The sequence below is a fragment of the Ostrinia nubilalis genome, chromosome 19, assembly GCF_963855985.1.
Source record: "Ostrinia nubilalis chromosome 19, ilOstNubi1.1, whole genome shotgun sequence".
Taxonomy (NCBI): Eukaryota; Metazoa; Arthropoda; class Insecta; order Lepidoptera; family Crambidae; genus Ostrinia; species Ostrinia nubilalis.
Genome location: NC_087106.1, coordinates 12,672,622 through 12,694,272, shown reverse-complemented (window position 1 = coordinate 12,694,272; position 21,651 = coordinate 12,672,622). Strand labels below are relative to the sequence as shown.

Below are 21,651 nucleotides of genomic sequence, written 5' to 3'. Positions count from 1 at the left end.
AGTATATCTATTTCACACTACACAAATATAAATAAGATGGAGGGTACACAAATTATTGATACTGAATTTAGAATGAGATAGCCTGAACTTACAAATACATCTGTTTCATACAACATGGAAATAACACTTAAAAGACGGTACACGAATATTAATTAATAAGCAAGATAGATAAGGACAGCAAGAAGTTAGTATAGGTTTGTTTCACACAACATAAATATTACACAAAAACAAGGGTACTTCAAGAAATAAATAAAAACAGATTACCGACATATTAAAATAAAAAGTTTAGTAGTAGTCTAGGGCAAAGCAGCTTTCATCGTCCAGTGCGGCGGTGCTGCCGGTATGATGCGGACGTATGTCATGTGGTGTCGCCACATAGCTCCCCCTCAAGCGAAGCGTACAACTGGTTTCACTATTCTTCCGGATCGTGTTCTCGTCGCGGTTGTAGTGGTCGCGGGCGTCTTCGTAGTGATGTCGGTAGTGATGTTGTGATCGTTAATGTCTTCGTTGAGTGTGTAAGCAGGCTTTAGTCGATAGATCGAGACGTTGACTTCGCGGTCGGGTAGTTTTATGCGAAATACTTTGTCATCTCGCCGTAGCACAGGATACGGGCCTTCATACGGCGCTTGCAGTGATCTTCGGCCGGAGTCGATGCGCAGAAATACACTTTCGGAGGATTGAAGATCTTTGTGCACGAAAGTTTTAGTGTTGTGTCTTACTGGTTCAGCGGCTTTGAATTCGTTGATAGTGTGACGTAATCGTTCCACGTAGGTGTAGTCCATATTTTGTAGTGACGTCATCGGGGTGTTATTGAAGAAATCTCCCGGTAATCTTATGTTAGTTCCGTAGGTCAGTTGTGCGGCGCTTACTCCGGTGTCTTGTCTTGTTGCAGCTCGTAGTCCCAGCAGAACGGTAGGTAAAGCGTCAAGCCATTTAGTGTTACGGCTGTTTAGGCTCGCAGTAAGGGCGGTCTTGAGAGTTCGGTGCCACCGTTCTACAATTCCATTGGACTGCGGATGATATGCGGTAGTTCTTGTCTTCTCTATGCCAAGTAGTTTAGTGAGTGATGTGAAAAGTTGGCTCTCGAACTGGCGTCCTTGGTCACTCGTCAGTGTAGAGGGACACCCAAATCGTGAGATCCATCCTTCGTAGACGTGTCTGGCTACTGTCTCGGCGGTTATCTCGTGCAGAGGTACGGCTTCTGGCCAACGGGTTGTGCGGTCTATCATTGTGAGTAGATATCTATGGCCATGCTGTGAAGGCGGTAGTGGCCCGACGATGTCGACGTGTAGGTGTTGAAATCTCTCAGTTGGTGGAAATGAGGTATAGTTGCTGCTGGTATGTCGATTTATCTTGGCCTTTTGACATGGTATGCACGCTTTGGTCCAGTTGCTGATGTCGGCGTTCATCGACGGCCAAAAGTATCTTTCAGTGAGCATTTTTCGGGTTGTGCGAATGCCAGGATGACTTAAGTTGTGTATTGCGTTGTATGCTATACGTCGAAAGTCTTGAGGTAGATACGGCCTAACGTTTGCGGTAGATGTCTCACAGTAGATACTTGCACTATTAGACATTGCAATTTTCTTGAAGTGTAAATTGTCTTGCTTCATAAGTGTTGTTAAGTTGCTGTCTTTTTCTTGTGCCAATGCAAGTTGATCGTAGTCAATAGTACTCGGGCATGTTATGTCTTCTATGCGAGAGAGCGAGTCGGCAACAATGTTCTCTTTCCCACTTATGTGACGAATATCACTTGTGAACTCACTGATAAATAGTAGCTGGCGGGTACGACGTGGAGTTTCAGTCTCAGATGTTTTCTTCAGCAGGGCGTAAGTGATTGGCTTGTGGTCGGTGAATATAGTGAGCTGCCTGCCTTCAAACATTTTTCGAAAATGTTTTACTGCCATGTAAATTGACAGTAGTTCTCGGTCGTACGTCGAGTATCGTTGTTGCGTATCGGAGAATTTCTTTGAAAAGTAGCCCAGTGGTTGCCACTTGTCGTGCTGGTATTGTTGTAGCACAGCTCCGGCGCAGGTGTTAGATGCGTCACACATAAGTGCTATCGGTGCGTCGTATGCGGGATGCGCGAGTAAAGCTGCGGTTTGAAGGCTAACTTTACACGCTTCGAATGCTTGTGTAGCTTCATCAGTCCATACAATCTTTGTTTTATCGTTTTTCTTGCTATTATGTAGGTACGCGTTCAGTGGAGCTTGTATAGATGCGGCTTGTGGTATGGCGTCTCTGTAGAAGTTGACAGTGCCGAGGAATCTTCTCAGTTCTTCGATAGTATTAGGGCGAGGGAATGCACTGATTGCACTCACTTTCTCATCAGGTGGTTTAATGCCGTGCTGTGACACCATGTAGCCCAGAAACTTGACTTCTTCCTGGCCCAGTGTACATTTCGATGGATTGATAGTGATTCCGTATTCGTTCAGCTTACTCAACACGGTGCGCAGGTGGAGAATGTGGGCTTCTTCAGTTTCAGAACTGATCAAGACGTCATCAATGAATGGGAAAACGTAATCGAGCCCTTGTAGCACTTCATTTATGAACCGTTGAAAGGTTTGTCCGGCGTTCTTCAAACCTGGGCACATTCTCGGGAACTCAAACAGTCCGAAGGGAGTAATTATTGCTGTCTTCTCGATGTGAGCGCTGAATACTGGCAGTTGCTGGTAGGCTCTGTTGAGGTCTATGGTGGAGAATATCTTCTTTCCGTTGAGTTGATAGGTGAAGTCTTTAAGACGTGGCACAGGGTAGCGGTCAGGTTTAGTGGCAGCGTTAAGTCTTCTATAATCGCCGCATACCCTGATGTCACCGTTCTTCTTGGGCACTACGTGCAGTGCACTTGCCCACGGGCTTTTGCTCGGTCGGCATAGGCCCTGTTCCACCATGACCTCAAATTCTTTCTTCACAGCTGCGTAGCGATGAGGCGGAATGGGTCTTGCTTTGCAGTATAATGGTGGTCCGGTTGTTTCTATATAATGCTCGACGCAGTGTTTCGGTGTTTCTTTCATTGTTGATATCCGAGTTATTTCAGGAAATTCAGCTAATATATCGTGATATTTCTGACTGCTGTCGATGCTTCGAATTGTTGGTGTAGGGTAGTTTGAAATCTTTGTCTTCACTGATAAGTTTGTGACTTCATCTCTGAGGCTTCTACCCGCAATATCTACGAGTATCTTGTGATATTCTAAGAAATCAGCTCCAATTATCGGTTTGCTGACGGCGGCTATGATGAATTTCCATCTGAATGGACGACGTAGGCCAAGGTCCAACTCGAGCGTCTTCTCACCGTAGGTAGGTATTAAAGTGTTGTTAGCTGCATACAAATTGAACGTTGTAGGCTTCATTTGCTGGCTACTTCTCTTGGGAATGACGGAGATGTTCGCACCGGTGTCGATCAAAAACATCAGTTTTGTTTTCTTGTCGGTAACGAAAAGACGGTGTGATTGAACTCTAGCGCTGGTGCCCGTCTCTGCCAACGCTAATGCTAGTTTTCCGGCACATTTTTCTTCATGAATGTACAATTGTCTGCACATTTTCTTGCGTTGTGGCCAAACTTGCGATGATAATAGCAGTACGGCGAGTTGCTGGGCGTCTGGCTTCGGTTGCGGCTATTCGATCGAGATGCTTGCCGATTCTGTCTCCAGTTTCGATAGGGCGAACGTCCTCGTTGGTTATTGTGCGTCACTAGTTGCGTAATAGCTTCTGTCAGCTTGTCGATCTTGTCTTCTAACGCGTTGTATCTTGACATGACAGTAGGTGGTACAGCAGGTGCAGGATCTTGTGGCAGCCGTCCCTCAGGGTTTGTGTTCATTTTGATGTATGATGTGTTCGGTAGGGGTCACCACTGTTGAGAGGGGCTATGTGTGGTCAATTAAAGGCTGACTCCAAATTACAATGAACATTTATTTTGAAAACGGACGGTCTTATATAGGAAAATATTTACAATATTAGACAAGGACAAAACATATACCTATTTCACAGATAACATCTACAAACATTTTAGGGTGAGACAATAAAACGATTACCTACAAACATTATAATAAACGGTCAGAGCGAGACAGAAGGAGAACAGTATATCTATTTCACACTACACAAATATAAATAAGATGGAGGGTACACAAATTATTGATACTGAATTTAGAATGAGATAGCCTGAACTTACAAATACATCTGTTTCATACAACATGGAAATAACACTTAAAAGACGGTACACGAATATTAATTAATAAGCAAGATAGATAAGGACAGCAAGAAGTTAGTATAGGTTTGTTTCACACAACATAAATATTACACAAAAACAAGGGTACTTCAAGAAATAAATAAAAACAGATTACCGACATATTAAAATAAAAAGTTTAGTAGTATTCTAGGGCAAAGCAGCTTTCATCGTCCAGTGCGGCGGTGCTGCCGGTATGATGCGGACGTATGTCATGTGGTGTCGCCACAATCATCTTACTTTAATTTAGACAAACGTCAAAAATCTGTCAAACTCCATACAAAAAACATCGGTTATCGTTATAGTTACGGCCAAAGTTAGGTGGTCCAACTCAGCCAAAGATTTACGGAGGTGTTGCTAATTTTGTTTAATTTTTCGGACGTGTATTCTGGCTTCATTAATTTAAAATGAGGAATTTCATCGACAAATACAGGTTCCACGAAAACTGTTTTCAAACATCACTATAAAAATATTCCATAAAAATCCCTTCAATAAAACGTCCCATTTCATAATATTACACGTCAACAATCGCGTCTAATAGAAATTTTCCGCGTTGAGCGCTAATTTATTTTCAAGGAGCCACCCGAGCCGGCTTGTCTATGGACCACATTAAAGGTGTAACCAGAAGGCACTATCATATAATTATTGCTTACGAGCATAATGAGTAGTTAAGTAAACGTAGTTAAAGAGAATATTTTCTTGTGCATTTTTAAACGAATATAGTATGTAACTAGCGGCCGCCCGCGACTTCGTACGCGTGGATCTCGTTTTACCCCCCCTTCATCTATCTTACGCGGTTCAGATTTTTTCATACAAATGTTTTTTCCCGCTAACTCCCGTTCCCGTGGGAATTTTGCAATATCCTGTTGTAACTAAGCTTTAAGTTTACTAAGGTACCTGCATGCCAAAATTCAAGCGTCTAACTTAAGCGGTTTAGATTTTTCATACAAAAGGATTTTCCCGCTAATTCCCGTTCCCGTGGGAATTCCTAAGCATCCTATAACCTGCCCAGGAGTATGAAGAATAATTGTACCAAGTTTTGTTAAAATCCGTCGAGTATTTTTTGTTTCTATAAGGAACATACAGACAGACAGACAGACAGACAGACAGACAAAAATTTTACTGATTGCATTTTTGGCATCAGTATCGATCACTAATCACCCCCTGATAGTTATTTTGGAAATATATTTCATGTACAGAATTGACCTCTCTACAGATTTATTATAAGTATAGATTTGTGCAATACAAGTCCCGTTTACCCCTCGCACTAAGCTAAATAAGCTTGTGTTACGAGAGGGCTCACCACAATAGTCGAGAGGCGGCGGGACTCTAGTGCCAGTGTTAGGCCCTATTTTCTCCAAAGCGGAGAAGAGAGGATATGTTTTCGAATAACCAATAAGTTTTTTAAGTTGAGCAGAAAAATGATATGGAAAATAAACTCCTAAGGGGGCACCACAAAGTATGTTCCACATTTTTCCACTTTCCACTCAATATCTGACAGATATTTTCTTGAAGTCGTTAGTCCATCCAGCAGGGAACGTCTTACACTGCATGGCCTCCATGCGACAACCAGTTTGCTCCTTTGCACCGTTTTGAAGCTATTAGAATGAAAAATGTATAGGTATCACTTCAAAATGGTGCTACAGTCACCAGAAGATAAGACTGTGTCATCTTAATTGCAAAATATTACCTTTTAAAACTGTTTACCATGGGTGTAGCTTGATATACCATTGATTAAACTAAGCTAAAACTTTAAGACTGAGTTGCTCCACCTAACTTTAACCGTCACCGATAATCGACGTTTTTTGTATGGTGTTAGACATATTTTTGACGTTTGTCAAAGTTAAAGTAAGATCGTGCAACCCAGCTTAAGTGAACCTACGGCACTAGTCTCTACACTATGGTAGAGTGTCTACAATATTTATGCTTCCCGGCTGCAACGAAGTAATTAAATTAGAAAAACATAGTAATTACTATAGTTAGAGCGCTAATTAATGGTTTCACAGCTTTTAAGTGGTTTTTACTTGAGTAAGCTACTGATATGAAATATCTAGTGAGGGTTTTAGCTTTCAAGCCTTTTAGGAAAAAATGGCTTGTTATTACTGGTTCTTCTTCTTCTTCTTGTCGTGTCGACAACAAACCTATACAGTGTCAGCCCAAAACTCTGCTACAAGAGTGGCGTTGTCAGTAGCATTCATTAAATCGGTCGGTTCTTTAATTAATTCTAAATTGTGCCAATATCTGGGGTGGTGAGAGCCTGATGACCTGTACTACAGGTATGCAAATACCTATCACAGGCATCAGTCTTACACAAACAACTTTGTTTTGAATTGTAATGTGCTTAATAACTTGTGTCATTGTAATGTTTGTGATGAGAAAATAAATACTATTTATTAAAAAAAAAAATCTTCCTGCGTGCAGTTGTTTGGGCACGCAGGGCACGACATCATGTGCTTCATCGACTGGGGAACACAACAACACTCGCACTCCAATTTGACCTATCTGAGAATCACCTCCTGAACAGATATATTAAAAACAAGTAGGCTTGTTTATATTATGTATAGCTAGAGACTGAAAATCGATGTGTCTTGCAGTCTTTCCCAAACACAGCAACAGCCTTGTTCTGCATTAAAAAAGTCTGAATCCTTAACGGTCACGTAAATCGTTGCTTTTTCCCGTAGGATTTTTGACATCGTTATTTATATTTATTTTTCACGTGCCTGTAATCATAATTATATTACAGCTTAATGAATGTTCATTAACTACGGATTCCGCTTTTGGTCTCCGCTGAGTGTGAAATGAGGTTAACACTTTTAAATTTTAACGCTTTTTTAGCAGCTGAAATTTTTGAAGCACCGCTTTAGAGCCGGATTAACCTCGATTTTCAATGCTTCAGGTGGTCAACGAAAAAGCATAGAAACAAGCGATCGTGGTTCATGGTTGTTTTTAATATAACCATTGAAAAAGAAAAGTCACTGTAAAAATTTACATCCAACTGAAATCGTTAAATTTTGCGTTACTCAATAAACACATAAAACTCCTTTTTTATAAACATGAAAATTTTCTAGTTCTTTCTTTACATCACAACTTTGATCTCAATTAGGTATTGACTTTACGTTTAGCCGTGTGATTTCGTCAGAATAAGATCACTCTTATTATGAAGTCACTAAAGGGAGAAATAATAAGTGAACAACAGATGTCCATCTGTCTGTTGAATTCTCGATTTGTTTGTGGCAAATTGCAGAGGATGATATTCGTGAAAAATATATTTGTGCTTATTTCTTTTACCCTTTACCCACGCAGGTTTTTATAAATTCATATCTCAATAAAGAGCGCTACCTGATATGTATCGTGCTAAACTTGTAAACTTTATGAATAATGGATCAAACAATTTGGAGTTTAAATTCGATACAAAGTTTTTATTGTTTAGAACACAGAAGAAGAAAACTTTCGAGTTTATTAAAAAGTAGCATTTGCCCACTTGAATTTCGGCCTGTCATAGAAAATATTTCTCGCACGTTGCCCCTTTTCCAAAATCCGGAAAGAAAACTATCTTATGTTTTTCTATAGGTTTTAAACTATCTGGAATACTAAGGGTCATCAAAATTGGTCTAGCGGTTTAAGCATGGAAGAGTAAGAAATATACACCTCTCCTCACAAACTCATTAAATAATTACAATATTAGCTATAAATAACGCTCACTTAATTGAAAAGCATTATGTTTATTTTCGCTCAATACATCTATATTTATCTTGTTAATTTTGTCCTAAGACCATTCTCCCTTGGTTTATACTTAGCAAAGTAATTGTATCACACGAAACAAAGCTCATCTGGCAGAGAGCGGCTAATCTGCCCATAAGTTATTTGCTCTTAAAAGAAACTCATTAATTCTTAATAATGAAAGCACTTACTTGCACTAAAAATATCCGTTTATCCATCCTACGGCGTGTTAAGGCGGGGCTACACTGTACTTTAGTCTTTAAGCGGTGAATACACACGACTTATATCTAAGCTTTATATTGAACAGTTTACATAATTGACAAATCTGTTTAAGCTCGCTGTGGTGCTTTTACAAAATAAATTTAACTTTCTTTGTTTTATTAAGTACTAGCGACCCGACCCGGCTTCGCACGGGTGCTAAGTTTACTTTTAAACGTTTCTCTTGAATCACTCTATCTATTAAAAAAACGCATCAAAATCCGTTGCGTAGTTTTAAAGATTTAAGAATACATAGGGACAGGCAGACACGAAAGCGACTGACGCCCGTATTCACAAACATTACTATGAGGTCTAACAGTGCGCGTGGACGCAAATGGTGACACACGAACCAATCACAGAGTTCTATTCAACGCTGTGTGTTCGATCCTGCTTCACTTAAGCAAGCATCGTTTGTGAATACGGGTGTGATAATGTTAGTAATCACTTAAAAACCTTACCTAGACAATCTGTTTAGATTATAGCAACAATATCTCATGTAAAATTAACTTTGGCTGCGAAACCACATCGTTTATATTTCCGTCGGTGCATTGTTAGCAGATGTTATTAACAAACTTTGCAACTTGCCGGCTGGTTGGGCTTTAAAGTAAAATTAATGGTTGGATTTTTAAGTATTTACTCTGGCTTTAAGAAACCTACGTCAATGTATTTTACTTGGGTTTTGACATGGATCTATTGTCCTTAACTTCGAACTCCTCCTATGTTCTTCTGATTAATTTCGTTGCGGGTCCAATGACAGTTTAACTTTCCGCCGGGACAAACTTGACCTTCACTGGTTGTGTTTTTATTGGTGGTCAAGCTGTAGATCCTGGCTACACAGGAGTTGCAGCGGTGGGAACGAGAGGTGGGTATAGTCCCATTGACATGGATCTATTGTATCTATAGAATTGAGTAATCAAATCATATTCCTAATACAGTCTACACACTAAACACGCAGAGCCGCCGACATGAGTATAGTCAACTTTTGACATGTCAAAAGTCATAGAAAGTACTTGGTCGCTGACAATTCTTTTAAAATAAAGCCGTCAGCATCAAGCCGGGCTGTCTTTAAAAATTAAATGCTTGTCGTTACGAACATAAAATATTTATAGAGATTTAAGATAGACTTAAGCCATCAAATTTACTGAATCACAGATAGTATTCCTCATCATTATTTCACTTTGAAACTTAAGAGTCTTCAAACCACTTAAGGCATAGACAGTTCTATTAATCTTGGTCATAATACCGAAGACTTTGGGTCAGCTTACATATTCACAAAAAGAAAAAAAAATGTCTGGATAACGAGGCATGTTTACATGCGTATGTATTAGGGTGTCCCGAAATATCTTTTTCTATATTTTCGCTACACAAGACCCCTCAAAAGTTGCGTCATAAGATGTAGATTACCGTAAAAATAATTAAAAAAATATAAAATAATGTCTCAAGGGCTCTACCGGCATTTTTATGTCTAAAAAAATCACTTAATCAGCCCTTCACTGTTTGTCATCTATTATATATTTTTTTACAATTATTTCATTTTATTTTGTAATAACAGTGGCATTGGAAGCCTAAGATATGATTTGCAGGCAATGACAGACTGTTTCCAGTGAGGAATAGGTTTGGTTCGAACTAGCAGAATTCATATTTTGACTTGTTTTTCTCAAATTTTCTACTTCTTCGGCGAGGCTGTTGGTATTATTTCTGTTGAGGTTTTATTGCTGTAAGGTAAGACAATTTAATACACTTCTTTGGCTCGTGTAAAACTTTTAGTAGAGTATAAGACATTTTGTAAAAAAATGATTTAAAAAGTAGTATCACAACAATGTAAAAAAAATCCATTTTCCTTTAATTACTAACTAAAGGTTGATTTTATCGATACAATTTATACTACAAAATATCAAGCGCATACGTAGAGCTTTGATCTAAATAAAAAAGTAATGAAATCGGACAAATGGTTTTCAAGTTATGGTTGATTTTCTAAAATTGACTGCCATTTTTGTTAGCTTCCACTTAGAGATGCCAATCATTGTTTTATAATAGCGTAGTAAAATTTTTAACCTGCTGTGAGAAGGGAATTGAGTATCCTCAAATTAAATCGATATCTTGGCTGACCCATGGATTAATTAGGAATACATTTAAATCGCGCGCGTAAATGCCTAATTCTGGTCAAAAAGCCAATTCTGTTTTTAAAGTATTTATGGATTTATTGGTTTTTAAACTATTTTAAACCTTGCTGTGACTCATTGTGTACCCTCAAATTTCATAAAAACGCTATTTTTGTATTATTTATAGTTTATGTTAGGAACCCCTAAAATAGCAATTTTAAAAATTTTCAAGGACCGGTAGAGGCCTCAAGATGACAGATATCTAATTAAATTTAATGCTAATCGTAATCTTTATGTCAAAACGCAACTTTTGACACCTCTTGCGTAACCGTAGCTCAAAAAAAATTTTTTCCCATACAACGACGGGACACCCTAGTATGTATGTCAGGGTACTCATAAATAATATGCCTTGGGCTTAGTATAATGTTATCCAGACAATATTTTTGTACCTAGCAAAAACATTTGCTAAGTGATTGTACTAGCTGGAATAAATTATACGTAGACCGAGCGTCCTCTTACCTATTTTCTCTAAGGGCGCATTCACGCGGGATACGTCATGTCGATTCCTCAAAAAAATTTATGTCGTCACGGATGGCGGTTCACATTGTATACAAAATCATGCTTTTTCACTATTCGTCAATATCTAAAACAAATACCCTTACATAACGATTCGTGAATTGAACCAACGTGATTTTTAAACGACACTTCACTCTGTACGTATTTTACATGATGCGTGTGAAAACTGGCATTTTAAAAGAATTACCTATCGCAAAAAAAGAAATCGTGAAAGAAGACGATTTGTCAAAAACACGAGCCGTCCTCGTGTGAGCTCCCTTATTGTTATTTACGACGGTAAACCGTAAAATTGTTTTCCCTTGTTCCAGGCTCTCCGCCGATGTGAGCTCGGGGCCGCAATGAGATGAGTATGCGCGTGGCGTGGGCTAGGTGGTACTGGATCGTGATACTAACCACGTGCGCCGCGCGGACCGCGAGTGACTGGCTGGACTGCGCCCACATCGCCACCTGCCACTGCAAATGGTCCTCCGGCAAGAAAACGGCCAGCTGCGCGTCCAGTGACCTCCGACGCCCCCCAGCGCTCTCCTCAGACGTCCAAGTCCTTGACCTCCACGACAACCCACTCAGAAACCTCCCCCAAGAAGTCTTCGCGAACATCGGATTATTAAACCTACAACGATTGAACCTTCGAGCGACACAACTCAGGTCCATACACGCTGACGCGTTTCTAGAACTGAGAATCCTCATCGAAGTTGACCTAGCTGACAACGACTTATCCAATATACCCAAAGAAATATTCAGGGGCAACGAAAGATTAAGACTCGTCGTCTTAAGCAACAACCCGCTAACAACGCTAGTGGCCGACCAATTTCCACCGCTACCCCATTTACGAACGCTGTTGTTAGACGGCTGCCGATTAAGATCGCTGCACACGAATTCACTAAGGAATCTGAAGTCGTTAGAGACGATAGATTTGTGTAGGAACCAGCTCACATTCCTCCGTTTAGTCACGTTCTCGCTGCCGGCGTTGAAAACCGTGTCACTGTCGGGCAACCCGTGGCGATGCGACTGCCGCCTGCGCGAGTTTAAAGACTGGTTTCTGGATAGCAAATTAGGTACAGAAGATTTAGTGTGCGTTGAGCCTTCAACGAAAGCTGGGAGCAAGTGGCGCGCTGTATCCAGTGAAAGTATGACGTGCGCACCCGAAGTGCGGTCGAGTACACTCGTCGTTAGAGCAGAAGTCGGCGTGGCATCGTCATTTGGGTGCTGGATCCATGGCGTCCCTAAACCAAAAGTCACGTGGCTCCTCGATGGCGTCAATGTACACAATAGCTCGATAGATTGTGATATGGAAGAAGTGGAAACGATAATCGACGACGAATCGGGCGAACGTGTGCCAGGTAGTGTGCGATGGGTGAACATAACTCTCTTGAATGTGACAACTAGTGCAGCCGGGGAATGGACTTGTGTAGCTAAAAGCGTAGCCGGTGAAGCGCGCGCGGTAATAAGTTTAGTTTTGCCCCGCTCCCAGACAGCCACGGCTCGCACGGCCCCGGGAATTCCTCAGCTTTTAGGAGTCGTATTTGGGGCATTAGGTATTTTAGCGTCGCTCGGTTTTATAGCGGCCGTTGCCTGCTGGCATTTGCGGAGACGGACGGTCCCGCCGAGCCGAAGTTTCACCGATCAGGAAAAAAGGTTGATCGATGCGTCAGTAGTTGTCAGTTGTGACAGATCAATTGGAGATATGGCATCGCCGTGTGACTTTGAGTTGACTGAGCAATCACTTGACGATAACCCGCCACGAGGATGTGGGTTTGATCCTGTTCATATAACGATAGAGGGAACACCTGGAGCGTTTCCCCCACCGCCAGCAGAGTTTGCAGTGCCAGTTCCTTACGGGAACATTTTCATATCCGTTCAGGTAGCCGGTAGAGGTGAGACTGGGAAGTACCCTGACTTACTGAGCGGTGGCGCGACATTACCTCGACGAAGTCGGACGTGTTGCACTGTTCCAGCGTATGACAACATGGGTCCTAGAGTCACTGCTACTGGCAGCTCGACGTGGTCCTTACCAGGAGCGAGCACGGAGAACGTTGAGGTTTCAGAAACCCCGGTCCTCACCCTGCCCCCACCGCCGCCTGAGTTCGTCTCCCTTTAGCCTAGGCCCTTGGTACTAGACCCCTCAGCCTTGAGGTGACCTGGTACCACGAACATTCGAGTCAATTAGACTATTCCCCTTTTAATCGATTACGATAATTTCTATAACTAAGTGAAATGTAAATATTTTAGAGTGCTAAGTGAAGACGATGTGTGACATCTTGTGAGATATACGTAAGGTTGTTATCAATATTAAAATCTAAAATTGCATTTAAGGAACTTGTTAATGTGTTGGGATGGTGAATGAAGTGATGATGGAGTCGTGAATTTTGTTGGCGGAAAATTATATACTTTTTTAATCCTGGCTTTCATCTCATGAATAATAATAATATCCTTCTGACGACTAAGATCCTTACAAAAATACCTACTCATTTAACCAACAGTGTTTATGTTGTGTTTATTTTATCTTAACACGTTTTCCGCCACCAAAATTACTTGTGTAATTTATTTCCTAGATGTTGATTTTAACTTTGCATACGTGTCTTCCCAACTTTTGTAAATATTGTTTAATCATTATACAAACTTCCCAAACATAAGACTGACCCTTTTGTCTTGTTTTGTCTCTCTTTGTAATTGTATGTAACGCTGTACACTCCAACTAGTGTCAAACTGGATAGCTTAAAACATTTATTTGAAAGCAAAATATCTAAATAATGTAAAAAATAAACCGATCATGTAAAATTTACCGCATTTTTATTTATCTCTTGATAACTCGTGAAGGTTATAAGTAGGTAATTTGCTACACGTACAAGTTATATCTTTTACTACCTCTTTTCTTGCATTTTGTAAAAAATAGAAAGAGTATTTTGTGCTTCAGATAAAAGGTTCAGATAGATGTAGTGGCCAGATATCAGTTCACACTCTTTTGTTAAGAAATCACACTTATCAGTATTACCATGAGTTTACGTTAGGTGTGCTCGCTGGCGACTGCGTAAAAAAAACATTAAATGTATGACATATTATTCAGCGCCCCTAATGGCTACTTTCAAGAAATAAATCTTCATAGATTTTTTTACTATCTAGTTAAATCTTAGTTTGTACCGTCAGCTGGTAGTGTACCACACTATATCAACTCAAAATACTCGTGAAAAACTAATTCCAGCACCAGCTCTAAAATCTAAGGCATAGTATAACCCTCACACACATACCAAGATGACTTTTTAACAATTCAAAACAACCCAGTCCAAACAAAAAGTAGATATGAACAAGCGTTTTAGCAGCACCTGCTCGTAAGTATGACGTATGAAGCTGTTTCAGCCGCATATTGCGGGTACGTGACCAAAACTGGATTCGAAACTTTCACACGTAAGTACAGTATGTGTAGTTTAATGTAAAATGGGGTACATTGGATTATGTACCCACGTGGATGTAGAAAAGCTGTTATTAAGTAAATTGTCTCGGATAATTCGTGACTTTTTGTAGTACTTTGATTGTCTTACGCCCGTGTTTACAAACATTACTATGAGGTCTCACAGTGCGCGTGGACGCACAGGGTGACACACGAACCAATCACAGAGCTCTATTCAACGCTGTTTGTTGGAATTGAAAGTATATTAATTAAACGTCCTATTTATTACACCGCCTTAGTCTCTCTACTTGACCTGTGGTTGACTGGCAGATAATGCCACCTGGCATTAAGTCCGCCACTGTACAGTTGTATGTGCAAAAGTGTAAATAAATAAATAAATAAATAAATTGCTGCTTCACTTAAGCAAGCATTGTTTGTGAATACGGGCGTTATTTCACTTTCAAAACTGGATTCAGCATTACTTTATTTGGAATCATAAAGTTTCAGAATACGACATTAAATTCACTTTTGACCTCGACCCTTCCTAAGCTCTGGAGTCTAAGGTGACTCATAATTGAAATACTAGTTTTAAAGTAAATCAGAACTTCTTTCTACTTTGCTCTTAGAATTTAACTTAGATAATAATTATGTACTCACTCTATTTTATCTAATCAAACGAGATATGACTAAGCAGACATAATACTTACTTTGATCTATACAATATTTTAACTATGATCCTCATAAAGGTCACTGACTAACTCACTCATCATGAAATCTCAGAAAATACAAGTGCTAAGAGTCTCAAATTTTGCATAAGGGTTATTAGAACTCAGGTGCTCACTAAGACGGGATTTTGCAAAATTCAACCCCTAAGGGGGTAAAATGGGATCCACGCGTATGAAGTCGCGGGCGGTCGCTAGTAGTTAACAAAGACAACCATAACCTGACATGGATTTTGCTATCCAACAATTGAAATAGATTTCATTATTCAAATTTCCATCAAAATAATCTTCATAATAAATGGGGCTGAATTTAATAATGATAAAAGTTCAACACTTACTTAAACTTAAACAAAATCTTAACCCCTCCGGTGAATAATCACGTCCTGAAGACCATTATTAAGTCACTAATTTTCTGCCTGACGTTGGGTTCCGCTTTAATTTTCAATTTGCTGCCCCCATGTGGAGCTGAAGTTTATTCCCCGAAGGTATCATTTGCATAAAACTTGATGATGAACTCTAAAAGTAAGGCGTAGAGACAAGGCTCTGTCTACTGTCTATGTTTGGAGTAGAAACGCTAGTAGATTAATATTCTGACGACATTATGGCGGTGCCTCTTTCTATAAAATACATTACAATAATCGCAATACCCTTAGGGTGGATTCGACCAAACAAGAGTAAATATTAATCTCAGAATAAACTTGTCATTTTGACATAATTCCCATACTGAAACTGTCAATGTGCCAGTTATACCAGGGGTCATTCTCGGATAAAAGTTTGGTCGAATCGGGCCTTAAAAACTTTAAAAGTCGACCATTTTTTGCATTTAAATTAATTACTTTCATTGAAGAATGAAAAATAAATTCAAGACCCATTATTATGTGGTTTATTTTAATATGAGTTATGCCTTAACTTAAATCAATAGCTCCTCAGTAACAAAATGTAAGTTATTATCTATGCTCCTTATAGTGTGTTAGGTGCTACTGAATACCTACATAAAATTAGTTTAGAAACATTGAAAAATATTTTTTAAGCTTTTCTATACAAAATAACGAGTACACACTCGCTTTTGGTCTAGATCACTAACGCCCGTATTCAGAACATTACTATGAGGTCTCACAGTGCGCGTGGACGCACAGGGTGACACACGAACCAATCATAGAGCTCTATGTGGCTCTATTCAACACTGTGCGTTTGATTTGCTGCTTCACTTAAGCAAGCATCGTTTGTGAATACGGGCGTAAATCTTTTATGGAGTTTTGTAATAGTTATGACTATAGAAGTTGAGTTTAAGTATATTTGCACCAACTCAAGTCACAAACATGTTTGCTGCAGTTTTACAGAACTGTACAAATAAATAATAAACTAAAACATGTGTCAACAACAACACCCCAATAAAGGCATTCATGATTCATTGAAATGTTTCTTGTAAATTATAGAAGAAATTATTTCAGAATGGCTTAGGATTATCTAACGATGAATTGATTCAGTTTTCTGAAAAATAAGTGCTGAAACTTTTGAAAGAAGTTCAGTAGTGATTAGTGTTATTTATATTATGGATAGGTACAATATAACGCTTCAAAAGATGAAAAAGCTAATAATCCCACTGATATTATAAAATTAAATATGAAAATGAATGTGCGAACAGAAGTTTCTAAGTATTTCAGACAAATTCTACTGAATTTCTTTTGATGAAACATTGCAGTTATTATTTTTATAATAAATGTAAGTAAGCTGTACTTTTTATGCTAATTGGCCAGATTACAAATTACAATTAAGTATGAAATGAGTTTATCTTTCTGTAAAAAAATACAATTTTGACACGGGCAAAGCCGCGGTATAAAACTAGTTTCTCAGAATATAAAATAGATAGCAACTTAATCTTGTACGAGCCGGTGTGGCTTAGAAAATTAAATATTCATTTACCCTCAAAGAAAGATGAAAGCAGTGAATTTGGATATTTAATTAAGTTTATCAGGTGAATTAACGAATTTAACTAGTTCAAAGGCAGCCTAACGATCATTGGTTTTTCGCCGAGATTGGTTCTTGTACTTGTATTAATTAATAGCAATTAGTTGAAATAAGTTGTGTAGGATAAAGTTACTGCTACTTTATTATCACGTGAGAGAAATTGAGAGAATAATAATACTTTGTATAGTTTTTTTGGTCGAGGGAAGCGCGGGGTGCAGGGAGTTTGCTCCGAGCAATCCGAGCGTCATTGCACTCATGGATAATTTAGCGTGTACCGATAACACTCAAACATTAGCGGAAGAATGGTGGAGCGCATCTTCGTGGATGAAACGATCTTATCGTGCATCCCCAGTTTGTTACCCCAGTATAATTTTAATCAATGATCCACCGTAAAAAAGCAAAACTTTAAGGGCCATATTTTATCACGTCACTACTCACATATAAATAAAACTGGAAACCAATTAATTCCAGACAATTAACTTCACTACTCATGAAAGAAGTAATTAAATTAGTGAAAGCATTAATTAAACAGCTACCCGCATAACTCACACATTTAAACTTCTCAAAATTTGCGTGCCAAGTGCCAAGTCGGGCCAAGGTCAAACCCCGAAGTGTCCCTAGGGTGAGATGTGGACAGCAATGTGCCAACAGAGGTCAAGGTTGCAATCCAGGAAAACATCCTGTAGTACCAAAGACTTCATAGTAACTAGACAATCTACTCAGAATAAAATCCATGCTTATCACTAGAGAGACCATACTTGTATAAGTGCTAAAGTCACTCTGTCTGTCTGTTGCTTTTTTGCGGCTAAATAAAATTTGGTCCGTATAGAGATTGTTGGAGGCCTAGGGAAAGCACAGAGTAAGTCTTTATCTAGATTATTTTAAAGGAAACACGGGCGCAATAAAGGGCAATACCTAATAGTACTCAAAGTTCAATCACTGCTTCCAGTATGAACTTCTAAACTACAAAACATTATGGCCCCTGTAGGGCACGGCAATTAGGAAAGAGGATTATCACACATTTTGAAAAAAATCATAGTATAGGACCTTCGCTAAAACTCAGTAAGCTTATTGCTCAGGACAGCAGATCTAATGGTACATAAGTCTTTGTGTATTACACGCATTTCCCTAGAGACACGTCGCCACACCTAGTAAAGCGGCGGTTTGATAACAAATTTTTATATTGCGGTTATAACGAAGTGTCGAGAATTATGCACCATAAAATATTTCCCTTATTAGTTTTTATTGTCTTCGTGCTTTTGGTGATAAAATAGACACGTTGCTCATTATACAGGGTGATTGGGATACTCGACCTATTCCTTGAAAGGGGTTATACTAGAGGTCATAGTAAAAAATGAAGAAACAGGAGTGGAAACTGGATGGTTATCGATCTGTGACGGTTTTTCGTTTTTTTTAAAGAAATAATTGTTAACAAACTAGGTACTCCTTCTTAAACATTGAATTGCTACTTTTCTGAAAGTTGTAAATATGTTAATCATTTTGAAGAAAAGCGCTTGGCCAAAACATACAGAATCTCAGAAATAAGAGGTCTGAAGTGAAAATATTGTTTATTTTCTGTAAGCTTTTTTAAATTTTATTTTTCCATATTTTCACTGGACATGATTTGTTACTAAAGATCTCTATTACCCCCTTCAAGGAATAGGTCGAGTATCCCTGTCACCCTGTATGTAGAGTGCGTATATTCAGCCATCTTGAATATGTGATTAATAGCATGTCTAGGACATCAAACATGATCACAGTGGATATGGCAACGATCTAATTTGACATGAAAGATCAAATAGATGTTACGTTATATGACAGAAATTAATAATGTAGAGCCCTAAGGCTGGGTTGCACCATCTTACTTTAACTTTGACAAATGTCAAAAATCTGTCAAGCATCATTTATGGAATTAGCAAATTAGGAAATGCTCTATTTTTTATCGACACTTTTGATGCTATAGAAAGTTTTCTATCGTATTGTTTACAACACACAGTTCGTTCGTTAGCCAAATGACGTCCACTGCTGGACAATTGCCTCTACCAAGGATTTCCATAACAACCGGTCCTGCGCCGCACGAATCCTGGCACCGCATGCGACCATCAACAGATCGTCGTTCCATCAATAGTGGGGGGCCTACCCAGTGAATAGTAATAACTACTAAGTCACAAAATTTACACACAAGACTATTGATTGAATTGTGATATTCTTCGACTTGCACTGTAAATAAAGGACGTATTTCGTCAGCCGCTTTACCTACCCGTTAAATAAACAATACTTATTCGATATATCCGGTTCAGTTAACATCAAAGTGCTTTGATTTCTCCCAGTACTTTAGGCCCCTCGCCCACGGCGACGTTTTGTAGCGATACAGTAGCGATATAGTCGCGCGTTCGCATCAATACAGTCGCAATGCGGTCGCTAACTGTGTGCCCTCGCCCACATAAACACGATTCAGTCGTGATACAAACGCGATACTGTCGTGATGCAAACGCCACGCTCCCTCCGTTCTCTACCCCGATGTTGTCCGACACGGTCGCGCGTTTGTATCGATACAGTGGCGATGCTGTAGCGCATTGGTTCGTTCGTTTGAGCCAAATGACGTCCACTGCTGGACAAAGGCCCAAGGTTTTCCACAATGAACGGTCCTGCGCTGCCCGTATCCAGGCTCTTCCCGCGACCTTTACCAGATCGTCGGTCCACCTAGTAGGAAACCTGCTGGCCTGCCCACGCTACGTCTTGCAGCGCATTAGTAGCGCGTTGGTATATCTTCTGTAGCGCGTTGAAAATGCGACCAACGCGTGTATTAGTGATGCCATAGCTTGTTTACGAAACAAGCGACACCATCACTGAAAAAAGTTTCCGTGGGCAAAGGGTCTTATGTACGAGAGGTACAACGTAATACGAGCGTGTATTTGGCCCACGTGTAAAAATATGTTGTTGTTTTCAAGCAAATATTTGTTGGTGGAACTCATACTTTATGTTTATCTACCCGTCCTTTATTTAGGCGTTACGGGGCAAATGTTTTCGTATGGTGTCCATCGTTTTATGTTACGAACAACATCCTGTTGTGTTTATAATTGACGTGAATCTAACCGTAGATGGGTAAAGTAAACATATTTGATATTTCGGCTAAAGTATTAGGCGGACCTTTTAAATATTTAATGGTTACTTACGCGAAATTGTTTTCATTCATTTTGCATGGGAAATTAGTTTATTAGATTTTCATGTTTCAAGAACTTTGAGTTGGCCTGATTGAAATAGTTAATGAAAATAATGTATTTAAAAATGCCAAATAGTAGGTACACTATCTTTGGATGGTTCCAGATGGTTCAGTTCCCATCTTGATTAGACAATTACAGACTTAAATTGGCCTGATTTTTGAGAGTAAATTATGTATGACATCAGATTGAGGTTATATTATATTTAGTGGTTGAGGCCTCAGGGTTGACCCATACCGTAAAATATTTTTAATACCTCTTCTAAAACCAAAGCCGTCCGGTTCAATCGAAATTCATTCGAACTTAGAATGGGCAAGCATTCGATGTTTTTAGCCGAAAGAAAAGGGTTAGGGTACTAATAGTCCCCGGGGCATTATTGGACGGCCAGATCTTTAGTTTAGCAGTCGTAAATGCTTAGATTAATGGTTCCGTTTGTGAGGTCGCCCCGTTTTTATTGATTATCGAGATACGCACTTTTTGTTGAACTCATGATTTGGCGGTACATTGTTCTTTGATTTGTGACTGTGATTTGCTCTTTAGATATGTATGGGTTTGGCCAAGTCTGCTTTTGGAAAGAATTAGGTTCATTTATGAAATACTAGCTTTCCGCCCGCTGCTTCGCCCGCGTGGAATTTTGTCTGTCACAGAAAAACTTTATCGCGCGCGTCCCTGTTTCAAAAACAGGGATAAAAACTATCCTATGTCCTTTCCCGGGACTCAAACTATCTCTATGCTAAATTTCATCAAAATCGGTTCATTGGTTTAGGCGTGAAAACAAGACAGAAAGACAGCCAGACAGAGTTACATTCGCATTTATAGTATTAGTATAGAAGTATAGAATTTTAAGTAGATAGGTATCAAGATACCCAAGGTATTTGTGATAGTCACACGAAGTAGGTACCTACTTGTTTTGTGGTGATACTTAAGAAAGCTCAAAGCACACACTGTATGTGTTGTCGAGTAAAGGCTGATGTAGGGTCCCAATAGGCCATTGATTGCAGGCCTCTGAGACCACTTTCATTAGAAATAAACATCAGCAGTGGACGTAAATGGGCTGAAATAATGTCTTTGTGCAGTTACGTCAAAGTTTAATTTTGTAAGGACTAAAAAGGTTTTTTAGATAGCAGTTGAAGTGATGACGAATAATACATACAGTACTATGATTGCTTATCATCATCATCATGTTAAAGTCCACTACTGGACATAAACTTTCTCTAAGAACGTCAAAATGCAAGATAATCTGTAAGTGCGCGGTTTGTAATCAATTAAGAACGTATTCAACTATTTGCATCATTCAGGGCATAAATCGTTAATAATAACTAAAGATTAATGTAGGTATGCACGTTTACTCATAGCATTTATTTTGTAGTGCGTAAGCACTACAAAATAAATGCTTTGCATAGCTTTATAATAACACCTATGAAGTAATCCATAGGTGTTATTATAAAGCTATGTTGGTGAGGGCATTAGTTTCAATACA

At 39.2% G+C, this 21,651-nt stretch overlaps 1 protein-coding gene across 2 annotated transcripts in view; it reads left to right on the top strand.

Annotated features, from left to right (window-relative positions):
- The window catches only part of LOC135081221 (leucine-rich repeat-containing protein 24-like), a 122,125-nt gene extending 108,472 nt beyond the window's left edge, over positions 1–13,653 (top strand). For both annotated transcript variants that reach the window (XM_063975967.1, XM_063975968.1), the window contains one exon: positions 11,184–13,653. In XM_063975967.1, coding sequence (XP_063832037.1) covers positions 11,219–12,973 — 1,755 coding nt within the window. In that variant the 5' untranslated portion in view covers positions 11,184–11,218 and the 3' untranslated portion in view covers positions 12,974–13,653. The remainder of the gene's footprint in view (positions 1–11,183) is intronic.
- Positions 13,654–21,651: the final 7,998 nt, after the last annotated feature.